The sequence below is a fragment of the Rhipicephalus sanguineus genome, chromosome 2, assembly GCF_013339695.2.
Source record: "Rhipicephalus sanguineus isolate Rsan-2018 chromosome 2, BIME_Rsan_1.4, whole genome shotgun sequence".
NCBI lineage: Eukaryota > Metazoa > Arthropoda > Arachnida > Ixodida > Ixodidae > Rhipicephalus > Rhipicephalus sanguineus.
This window is the reverse complement of record NC_051177.1, coordinates 16,963,128-16,975,425: the sequence shown is the minus strand read 5'-3', so window position 1 is coordinate 16,975,425 and position 12,298 is coordinate 16,963,128. Positions and strand designations below refer to the sequence as shown.

Genomic DNA, 12,298 nt, shown 5'->3' with positions numbered 1-12,298 from the left:
CTGAATAAACGAGCATGTCCAAATTTTCAGCGTCCGAATAAACGGTCGGTGACTGTATAATATATTAGACCTTCTTGGTTTATTTGTTACTGGTTTTGAGCATTGTTAGACTTATTTTAGGCCTGTACTGACTATTACCTGACCATGCGACATAAGACAGTGGATGGACGATAAGCCGGGCCCCTAACGCTTTCATGACCACACCCATTCCCAATGACAGTATGTTATCAATGAATACAAATTCAAATTCTATCACTCTCCGAGTGGTTTGGACAGGTAATGCCATCCAATGGGTAAAAGAGGAAGTATTTTAACAGTTATGCTTTTGAGTTTCTTTTCTCCGCCACGGGGGGATTTTTAAAGCTTCTTCGCAGTCGGGGAGGCGAGCACTCGTAGTTTCGGTGTCATTCATTGTGGACAGAGATGTCACCCAAAATGAAGTGAATACAATTGGATGCCAGGAGGCACTGTGAAGGCAGAGAGCAAGTGGTGTTGAACCGTATGCAGAGTGGTCACCAGTTTCTCCTGCCTTTAGAAGAGTTCAGAGGCACGAAGTGTTGGTTTTAATATTTACATGGGTGGTTGAGTTCATGTGTGTAGTGGTATGTAATGGTTTAAAATATGGTGCCCTACAATGAAGAACCACTTACAAGTACTGCTACTCTTTCAAAGACCACATAACGCTGTCATACACAGACACACACACAAACACACATACACAAAAAAAACCAGAATAATTTGAAAAGACCTTGAACTAACAGCATCTGAATCCGAGCCAGTTGGTACGTATCCATAGGTAAACAGCGCAAATCTATGGACTTTGAATTATCCCCAAAAAATCCCAAAGGTGCTCAAAAGATCCTAGAGTTCCTAAACATCCTTCCGAGACATTTCAAGGTGCTTAACTAAAGAACCCCTAATTTTTTTACATGTTGTGAACAGGTAGCAAGGAATTGAACCGTGCTGTTGAAAGGTTTACAGTGGTAAACTGTTAGGAAGTGAAGAAGACATAATGATACCTAGAAAATTTATTTGAGGCATGTAACCTTCACTGGCTACTATCATAGACAGCACTACCCTGCTTTTCTCACCTTAACTGCAGTTGTTTTACCTTTGCACTAATGGTGGCAAGGTGAACCAAAGGTCTGTGGTACACTTTGTCACGGTAAAGGTATTGTACAAAGTGTAATGCCCTGACAAGTCACAAGGCTGGGTGCAGGAAGTTTGCGAGCAGAGACAGAAAGTGCATGTGATCGTAGCTCAGTGCAGTAAAAACAGCTGTTCACAGCAAGAACTTCTTCGATAGACGAGAAAAGAAACCACACTTGCCAGTGGGAAGGTCACTGCCCTCTGGGTCATTAGAGCGCTGAGCAGCCAGTTAACAGTGGGTGCTGGGGGCTCACAGGAGAAGAGCAAGTTAGTGAAGGGCACTGGAGAGTAGGAGGCCACCAAGTGCTGCTGTGGCTGCTGCAGTGGCTGCTGCACAGCCACGACTTCCTGGCCATATGGCAGAGTTGCATCAGTGGCACAAGCATGTGGAGTGACACCAGGGCTCAGGACTCCATTCTGTGGTGAGCTGCACAACACATCCGGAGAGGGAGCACCCTGCAAACAGGATTATCATTCCTCCTGTAGTTGCGAGTACAAAAATGCCTTATCAGCACACTGTTTCACAGCAACACTGACCCAGAGAGAGAGAGAGAAAAAGAGAATTGGTGGTCTGAGGCTATCACAATGCCACAGGCTATGCTCTAATACTTTTATAAATTCACACTTGTTCATAGCAAATGTCTGAAGGTATTGGTTATTGATATCATGCCAAATTTCACGCACTAACAAGAAGTTATTCTTTAGGCAAGCATAAGCACTGTACCTAGGCAACGCTCTGATTGCCTAATGTTCATGGTTCCTCCTACCAAAGAATGCTCTAGGTGTGTCCAAGTTTAGCAGAATAGTCAAGCTGCACAAAGTGAGTGAGTTATGGTGTTTGCAACAAAGAAACTCTCTCTCCTCACATTAAACACCAGTTAAACAAATCCTAACATTTGCCAAAACCGGTGTGACAATTGACACGATAACTGCCTACAAAGACATTTTTGGGCCAGTTGGTTCATAATCGCAGTAAAAATGCACCAAGAACACTACTAAACAAAGGGTAATGACACATACACAGGGTGCCTGTGTGTATGTGTCATTCCCCTTCGTCTAGTACCTTGTGCTCTCCGGCGCTGTTTTCCTAGGAACATTACTTGGAAATAATTTTAAAAGAAGAAGAAAGCAACCCATAAAGCAGGAAGCATGGCACAAGGAATAAAAGCAACAGTTCATAATTTTTCCAGCAAACAAAAAGGTGCTTACATAAGTAAAGGAAGGAGCAGAAACATAGTCATAAGATGAAGGCGGTGGTGTACTCAAAAGCCCTTGTTCTGTGTGAGCAGGTTGACTCAGGATAGATGAGTCAAACACAGTGGTGGTGAAGTTACCATAGTAAGGGGTTTCTACATGGTGAGCTGTTGGCAGTTGGGTTTGAATACCAGGGCTCACAACACTGGAATCCTGCAAAAAATAAATGTTGAGATGTTAGATAATGCATACATCAGGTTCTGCTAAGCTTACCTAAAGCCGATCATTATGCAAATACTAAGTTCCATCATATGTCCAAGCTGCTTTAAAACGAATTTTGCAGCACATAAAACCTCCCTTTGAAGCACACATCACAAATTTTCACACACATATATAAAGGGTGGCCAAAAAATACTGTAACATGAAAAAACAGCAATAACTAAAACAAATGAACAAAATGAGGGACACTTTTTTTTATTCGAAATGTCATTTAATTCTGTAGAAGAACACAAATTTTAGTTCCAGAATGTTCACCTTGTGCTTTGATACAGGCTTGGAGATGCTTCTGGAAAATTTTAAAAATAGCCGTGATGTATTCTGGAGGTTAAAGAGAATGGTAAGCTGGGCTAGTTGGTAAGTATTCATAGTAATAACCAGCATGAAAAACTATAGGCAAAAGGGACAAAAGTGCTCGTCCCCTGTTGTTCTTCTCTTTTGTCTGTAGTTTTTCACGCTGTCTATTACTATGAATATTCTGGAGGGATTTTGTGCCGTTACATTTCCAGAGCATGTTTGAGCAGCTTGATAAATGCCTGCTTTGCTGTCGTTCATTGATGCCGCCTGGCTCAGCAAACCATTTCACGGTGCGATGGTCTTGAACACGCTTGCTTCTTTTTTTTTTTCCATGAGAAATAAACTTTCCAAATCCAAAACTTTGCTTTCGTTAGGACATCCTCTATGGCATCCAGTGCCTAAAGTGATAAGCAAAGTAATCGCATGCGTTGCAATATGTACAGACAAGCATCATCTGTAGTGGCACATGCTACAAACAATTACTTGCCCATAGATTATTCAGAGTTACTCGTTAAGAGGGATGACGTACCAGACTAAACATAACATGCTGAACTGTAAATATTGAAGACCAAATGCTGCTACATTGCTCATGCTGATCCAGATTCTCTCCAAGTTTTAGAGCTTTAACCAGCAAAAGCACATCAATGGAAAAAGGCGAGGAGGTTCCGTGGCACTATTTAGAAACTGCTAGTTGCAGACCAAGAACATTTTAGTCCCGATATGCTCCACTGTCATGTATGCAGGTGAAAATAGTAAACTTTCGTGCAGATTGTGCAAGTCTTGTTCAGATGGGCACAGCAAGGTGCAGCAAAGAAGAACCGCAGCAACATGGCACAGTTGCACTCACACTTGAATACTGTTGCACTGCCACTGACAACCCATGCAACTCGTGTATAATATACAGAATGTAGAGGTGAATGGAGTTCAATACCCACATAGCACGGTGCTATAATTTTAGTTGGGATTTTGAAGAGGACTCTACAATGTTTCTATAGACACAACAATTCAATATATTCAGAATGACAGAAAGTTGAGCTAGTTGGTAAGTATTCATCACAACAGAGGGGTGGGCATGCAAACACGGAGGACACAGGAGAAGATGGTAAAATTACAACTACAAATGAAATTGTTCACCTTCACTACTGAGCGCAATAATAGCCTCCACACTTGTGGAAGTGAAGAAGGTACAGTCTGTGGGGTTGCACACGCAACCCATTGTCTTCAATGCGGCGGCACCTCGGCTTCGCGCTACGTTGGTACGCGCAGTGGCGAGGGGGGGTGCATGGGAGAGGGCACGTGCCGCTCCCGCAGCCCTTCGCACCCTGCTCCCTGGCCGAAGTCGAGATGCCCCGTTTTCCCCTCCTTGCCCTTTTCTGGAGAGACTCCTCTCCAGACCCCAAGAGACGCGCGCGGCTTTCTGGGGACCCGCCTCGTCTTTCGACTCGAGCAGCGGTGACGACCACAGCTTGATCGAGTCGGGAGCCACCCAGACGCCATCCCCCCCCTGCACAACGCCCGGTCTATTGTGAGGCAACTTACTGCCTCAGGGCCGGACTGCGAAGCCTTGAGAGGTGAGTCGAACCTTATCGCTCTAAATCTCGTGTGCTTCCCATTTTGTTGTGTTTTCACGTTGTCGTGCGGAACTTCTCTGCCGCTTCGTTCTTGCCTTGTATTTTGTTGCGTTGGTGGCGCTTTTGGCACAATAAACTGTGTCAGGCAAAGAACTTGTCTCTGTTACCACTGGCCTGAAACCCGCCGTGGTCGCAACTTACGCGAACCGCGGGATAGGGTGTCACAGCTCTGACTGTTAGGGCTGCTGCGTAGCACTAGTAGCGAGTAACTACACTCCTCTAGTGCGCTGTGTGATCCAAAGAACGGGCAGTTTTGGCACACGACGGAGGCTTTAGGCAAAGCACGACGGAACCTGAGCACTGCTCGTGGGGAGCAGAAAGCGCAGTATGACCGCTCTCATCGGGACATTCAGTACAAAGTGGGCGACCTGGTGTTGAAGCGGAATCATGTCCTAAGCGATGCAGTAAGGAATTCTCAGCTTCTCTGGCACCGAAGTGGATAGGACCGTACCGGGTAGGAGAGGACTGTCTCTTCTCTCGTGTACAAGCTCACGGACTTAACGCTAAGACCGATCGGCGGACCGGTTGCATGTCTGTGATCTCAAACCCTACTATGACAGAGGGAAACGAGTGGCCCAAGGGAAACGCTTCCCGCGCCCGCAGGCAGTGGCATCGGAAGGCATGGCTCGACGTACGAGCTCAGTGGCGACATTACAACTTGCGATCTCGGCAGAACTACTCTGTTCCGGTTAGAGGGGCTTTATTATGCGTGATATCGGATGGGACGCTCCGCTGATATCTAAGCATGCAGCCTTCGAGAGCGAGCACGCGCTTGCTTTTTTCGGAGAGTAAGAGAGGGGCTAACTTATTGTTCGAGTCGCAGATCACCCATCGGCAGCATTTCAACAACAGCCAAGCGAAAACGACCGTTTTCGCCAGCGGATGCCCCATAGCCTGGCACTTCGTCAAGCTGTAACGCAAGCGTCTTGCAGAGCAGGGAGCGGCGACACCAAAGCCCACAGCAGCAGCCAGAGTCAAGGCGAAAGAAAAACAGCAAAACAGCTTCCGGTCCCGAATGGCCTCGGTGCAGAAGAATTCGCGGAACCATGCACAGCCCGGCGAAGAGCTGCAGACCGGCGACCGAACTACGGAGCGCACCCGCGCTACGAGCGTGGTATCCCGCTGCGCAGAACGGGGGTTGCAGCCGGCCAGCCGCCAGCGTCGGAGGAATTTCGACTCTGAACGCCTTAGAAGAAAAAGCGAAAGAAAGAGTACTAAGAGCGGGAGGAGCAGCAGAGACTATAGGAGAAACTAGAAAAGGAGGGAACGATTCTACCCCCACCAGAAGGCAACGACTGATGAGCGCCCAAGCCAACTCTCCTGCGTCGACACGACGCTCTCCTGGCGATGCGACCAACGCAAATCGAGGTGGCCTGCAGTCTGGCGCTGAGACCAATCCAGCCGTGTGCCCCTTTCAACACCATGGGCCGCAAATCCGAGCGAGCCGAGCGATGCCAGAAGCAAGCCGAGCTGACTCCGACCGAGCTGCCTAGGTTCCTTACAACCTGTCAAGTTCCTGACAACTGTACCTGACTATCCCGACCGACGCCCTGATGGCTGACCTGACAACTGTCTTCAACTGTCAAGCTGCCCTGCATTATCACTCACCAACACCTTCCGGCTCGCCAGGTGACTGCCCCTTCGGCGATAACGGTGATCTGCGTCTCCGTGCAGCTCCCTCATCGACACGGACTTCGCCATATTCCTGGTGGAGCCGCTAGCCCCCTCTTAAGCCCCAGGTGATGGCGATCCTCTTTTTGGCTAAAGGGTTCAATTAAGGAGGGGGGGATGTGGGGTTGCACACCGCAACCCATTGTCTTCAACGCGGCGGCAACCTCGGCTTCGCGCTACGTTGGTACGCGCAGTGGCGAGGGGGGGTGCATGGGAGAGAGCACGGTGCCGCTCCCGCAGCCCTTCGCGCCCTGCTCCCTGGCCAAAGTCAGATGCCCCGTTTTCCCCTCCTTGCCCTTTTCTGGAGAGACTCCTCTCCAGACCCCAAGAGACGCCGCGGCTTTCTTGGGGACCGCCTCGTCTTTTTACTCGAGCAGCGGTGACGACCACAGCTTGATCGAGTCGGGAGCCACCCAGACACCATCACCCCCTGCGCAACGCCCGGTCTATTGTGAGGCAACTTACTGCCTCAGGGCCGGACTGCGAAGCCACAGAGGTGAGTCCGAACCTTATCGCTCTAAATCTCGTGTGCTTCCCATTTTGTTTGTTGTTTTCACATTGTCGTGCGGAACTTCTCTGCCGCTTCGTTCTTGCCTTGTATTTTGTTGCGTTGGTGGCGCTTTGGCACAATAAACTGTGTCAGGCAAAGAACTTGTCTCTATTACCACTGACCTGAAACCCGCCACGGTCGCAACTTACGCGAACCGCGGGGATAGGGGCTCACAGCTCTGACTGTTAGGGGCTGCTGCGTAGCACCTAGTAGCGAGTAACTACACCTCCTCTAGTGCGCTGTGTGATCCAAAGACTGGGCAGTTTCGCACGCGCGGATCTGTTCGTTACAAAGTAACCCCTATAAGTCTGATACTAGTTCTGGATCATCATCCTGACCTTCATGTACTACGTCAAAGCCACATTTTCTATGTGGTCCTCTGCTCAACCACTCTAGCCTTTCTAGCCGTTTAACACTCGCAATGTGGCGAAAAATGCAATGTACTCCAGTGCTTGATACAGTAAGCATTAACTCCTCTACCTAGTATACCATGACCCTGTCAACATGTGGAAATAAGTTATGCAACTTGCAGAACAGATTCATCTTTAGCTAAAAAACTTAGCGCAGCTTGCACTGGAGGCGCTGATGGGCACCTATGTAGAGTCCTGGCTTTTGCTGTTTTGCTAAGTTTCTCTCTTTATTTCTATTTATTTCTCTCTCTCCCCTATTTCTTCTATCTCTCTTCCTCTTTCATCCCTTTCTTTCTCTATTTCTTGCTTGCTTCCTCCTCCTTTCTATTCTTTTCTCTCCTATTTCTTTCTCTCTCTTTCTCCATTTCTTTCAATCTATTTTTCTCTCTTCTCATTATTTTAGTGCTATGCTTTACTCTCTCCCCTCCTCCTCCTTTCCTTCTCACCATCACACCTCTGCTCACGCTCACTTCCCTTTCCCACCTCCATGCTGCACTATACTATACAAGGCTATGCTATGCTCTGCTAGTGTGCCTGGATAGCAGAGTGGTTAGGACGCTTGCCTTCGGATTGGGGCCCGCGAGTTCGAATCCCGCCTCGTGAAGAATTTTTTTCGCCAACATTACTTTCTTTATATATATATCTCTCTTTTTTTTCTCTCTCTGTACTGTTCTCTCACCCATCAGAGTTATTACAGGCCATGCCGAAGACATCGGCGCACGTGTTCTGGAAGCGAAGCAGAAGAAGACGAAGATGAAGAGGATGTAGAGATGAAGATAGTCAATTCTGTTTCCGCAGACAAAATTATGGTGAGCTTATCAGCTTCGCTGTTAAAAAGGAACATCTATGAGTCAATGAAATAATATTGGTACTAAGCAGAATGTACTGAAACTTCAAAATACACAAGCACTGAAGAACATAATAAGTTGCAGCTTTAACATGTTTTAGCCTTCGTCACAGCACATCACAGAAGGTGCAAACTGCTCTATAATATACAGCTGATGAGGCACTATTATTTCCCCCAGCACACTTTGTTACCATTACTGCTTCGAGCAATGGGATGTGAATGTACATAAATAAGCAATTGACAGAATAGCTAGAACACAGAGGGAGGGGGAAGAAAACTTCTGACAGAGTATACATTGTGCATTGCTACCAAACATATTGTAAAATCAAAACTGTGTATATTACTTACATCATTCTTGAGTGGCATGTCTTGAGCGCTAGACTGACTGTAGCTGGACGCACACCTGGTAGCATGGAAATAAAAAAAGAGAATCAGCAAAATGAACAGCAACAAGAAAATTTTTCATATCTTCAGCTTTACTCAAGATACGAGTGCACTGACAGAAGACTCGCATAGCGCTCGAAATTATGAAAGTAAGCATACATAGAAATAAGCTTAACTGGCAAAACCTTTGCAACCGCAGCTTAACGAAATAATTGTCAGTGTTCCTTCAGTAATGATCGCTAATATAATTGTACTCTTTTTTTTGTTGGTTTAGATATTTTTTACATTGTTGTGCTTATTTCGTAATTTGTATCTAATAATCACGTACAGAGGGTCCCGGTACAGTCTCCTGACCTTGGGAACCCCTTCTGTATATTCTCCATGATGTAAACATGCTATGCAAGCTAAAGCTTTTTAATTTGATTTAAAGGTTTTTGATTTGATTTAGTCAGGCTGCACAAGAGTGAATGCTTATTTTTAGATACTGCTGTGCAATAGTTTCTTTTGATAGTGCTGTGTGATAGCTTGCATATGCTGCGCCCTCTCTGTGCGTGCATTTAGAAGATATATAGGGTGTTTTTTTGTAGACAATACAGATTTTTAATAAAAACTATGACAGTCAGGCTCCTGTCGTTTTTGCACATGAACTCTACGTCAAGACGAAAATATTTTCCCACAGCTAAAATGACGTTGATGCAACCAATTAACAAAAACTCGTTAATTCATTTTTTGATTATTGACTTGAGGGCAGGTGTTTATATCACAAAATAGTAATGCGTGCCAATTTATGACATAATTATTTTTTAGAAATCACAAAAGTTACACGTAGTCATACTCATCTTCGAACTTCAAGGGCAATATCGAAACTGAACGTGCGCGGTGGAACACCAGAATGACATGTGACAGGAGAGTGATGAAATCTGAATGAAGGCATGCCAAAGCAAATCTGGTCAGAAAAATTGGCAAGTATTCTGAAATACACTCGTAGACGGCTTAATTTTTGCGTGTGATGGGTGGTGCCTATCTCTTTCTTTCTTAAACTACAAACAGGCGCGCAAAACTATTTTGAGTGTCTGCAACAAGAAGCGCCGCAGTGGCCCCCCCTGAGTTATGCTTCCCAGACAAAAAAAAAAAAAAAATAAGGTTGATTTTGCGGTTATTTTGTGCACAGTTTGAAAGAAACAGATAAGCACCAAAGACTACATGCAAAAGTAAGGCAATGTGCAGGCACAAGTGAGATGACTTGCAGCTTTTCACGAAAACATACGGCCGCGGTGTGCAGTCAATTCAAACTTCGTCACTCCCATGTGATGGTAGTTCCGGTCTGACGTAGCAGAATGGGCACGTTTTGTTGTGATCAGTTTAGATTTCGCCCATGAAATTCGATGACGAATATCTTGAACTATGTGCAACTTTTGTGATTTCTAAAAAAGGTACGCTATAAATTGGCACACACTACAACTTTGTGATATAAATACCGGCCCTTAAGTAAATAATTAACAAGATAATTATTGAGTTTTTGTAATTAGTCGCAACAGAATCATTTTAACTGTGGCAAAGTATGTCCACCTCGACGTAGAGTTCGTGTGCTAAACAACAGGAGCCTTACTGTCATAGGATTTTAAATGCGAAGCATTTCTTAGCGAACCTTTGGCACTTTGAGCGTGTCTGTCTGTCTGTCTGTCTGTCTGTCTGTCTGTCTATCGTCTATCTATCTATCTATCTATCTATCTATCTATCTATCTATCTATCTATCTATCTATCTATCTATCATCTATCTATCTATCTATCTATCTATCTATCTATCTAGCCACCTACGTCTGGGTGCTCTCATGGTCACCTCCTTAACTTGGTGTACACCAAAATTGGCACGGGAGGGCAAGAGGATTTGACGAATATGACTGTCGGGTCCACATGAATAACGTGAAAATCCTGTCGCATACGTCGTCAAACCCTTTCCTCCAGACACGTGTGGTACATACCCATTTACCACGGGCCGTGGTGTAGGGTATGTCATAGGTGATTGACAGTTATACCTACCCAGGAAGGGCGAGAACAGGCATTGGTAACTTAAATGCGAGAGCTTTAAAAAACCTAAATCGGCAGCCTTGACCCGACGAATGGAAAGAATGAAAATTAGGATCCCAGCAGGAATCGAACCCAAGCATTCTGCGTGGCAATCGGGTCTTCTACCACAGAGCCACGCCAGGTCTATAACTGGTTTGTAAAAACAGCCTATGCAGGCGTAATGTCGTCGAACGTCAATTACGGTTGTTGTGCTGGCTATTTAATTCTACAAGAAAGCAATAAACACTACTTGATACTCCTACGTGTACTCCTACGATACAGGCGTCCTATCAGATTACCATCTGTGCTTCCAGTGTTGGCTCCGCTTTTATAGCAGTCAAAAACATTACATTTGTATTCCTTTGATTCAGCAAGGTATATTGAATCATTGCTCGACCCTTGAGGAATACATTAACGAAAGTTGCGTATGATATTCTCATCATTGCACCGTAAATTGCACTTAGTCCGCCAGAACGACGAAGTGTTGTCTTCGTTCTTACATCGCTGGGCGATGGACTCATGCTGACCGAGGATGATGCCAGATTGATTGACAGCCGCTTTGTAGACTAGGCTACGTAGGCCACATAGGCCCAGGTAGTCTACGAATACGACAAGCGCCATTCACTGATGTTGGCCTACGTAGCAGTATCCAGGCCTACCAGCCTCGACGGCCTATACCTCACCAACGCGAAGGGTGATTTCGGGTTCCGACATATCCCCAGCTCTGTCGACGAAATGACCAAGGCATCCACGATTTCCAACAGCTTCACTTCACACATGGACCCATCGTCACCGCGATAATGACCGGATCCGATAACAAGTCATGACCAGCTCCTGGTGCCACTGATCACGGTGATGATGACCTTGTTCAAGAACTGTCAAGAACTTCTTCCACATGCACACGGGTTCGTGAAACGTGCGTACGTTTCACGGACAAGTATAAGCACTACATATCAGCTTACCGCTTCTGGTGTTGGTAATACCCACGTTACTGTTGCCAGCGTTACCCAACTGTAAACAACTGGATATATAACACTATGCGGCTCTTTAACATATATGTGTTCGTATAAAATTATACAAATCTTTAGCGTCATTTTTAACATTTCGCTCGGTAATGAAAAATTACCTCAGTCACCTCACGCTGCATGCTTCGCATTACATCGACTCCCACGGTACGTGGGATCTGCCAAATTTTTATAAAAAATCTGTATTGTCTAAAAAAGAACACCATGTATACTATTTGAGTGATGTGTGGAAAATAAACTAGTTGAAAGTCTGGCACCCTATCCTGTTTTCTCTCGTTTTTCTTCCTCGTTCTCAGTTGTACCACAATTATGTCGTTAAGCTTTTTTTCACAAGTTCAGGTTAACTGCAACATCATTTTGAACCATGGAAGAATTTTTCAAGCAGTGAAGTTGTATAAAAAAAAGGTTCTTGCACGATTCAGCGCCTGCAGACAAAAGACGCATGGGACAACGATTTTGGCTAACCGATTAACTCAACTAATCCAGCGTTTTTGTGTCAAAAAGATGAACACGACATAAATGTAAACATAAAGGTGCACGATTTCGCCAACATGGCAGATTAACGTGAACAATTTTGCCTCAACGACAAGACCATTTGCATAAGAAAGAAACGTCATGCCATTTTTGTACTTTCGAAACAACGGGGTTCCTTATGGGGGTATGGTAGGGTAAACGGGTTGTCCTGGTTTTAGCTTTATATCTCAGGAAATGCTCCATATTTTGTTGCAAAATTTACCGTGCTCAATAACCTCTTCAGTCCCAGTGATCCTATTTGGGGCCATTGGTTCGAGCAAGCG

General features: G+C 45.4%; 1 protein-coding gene across 1 annotated transcript; it reads right to left on the bottom strand.

The window, feature by feature from the left end:
• Positions 1-404: 404 nt before the first annotated feature.
• Positions 405-11,255, bottom strand: LOC119381059 (uncharacterized). The gene is made up of 5 exons (XM_037649048.1): positions 11,155-11,255; positions 8,374-8,428; positions 2,359-2,556; positions 1,330-1,605; positions 405-467 (listed from the first exon to the last, which is right to left on the bottom strand). Exons 1-5 carry the CDS (start codon positions 11,253-11,255, stop codon positions 405-407), a joined length of 693 nt encoding a protein of 230 aa, XP_037504976.1.
• Between the last annotated feature and the right edge of the window lie 1,043 nt (positions 11,256-12,298).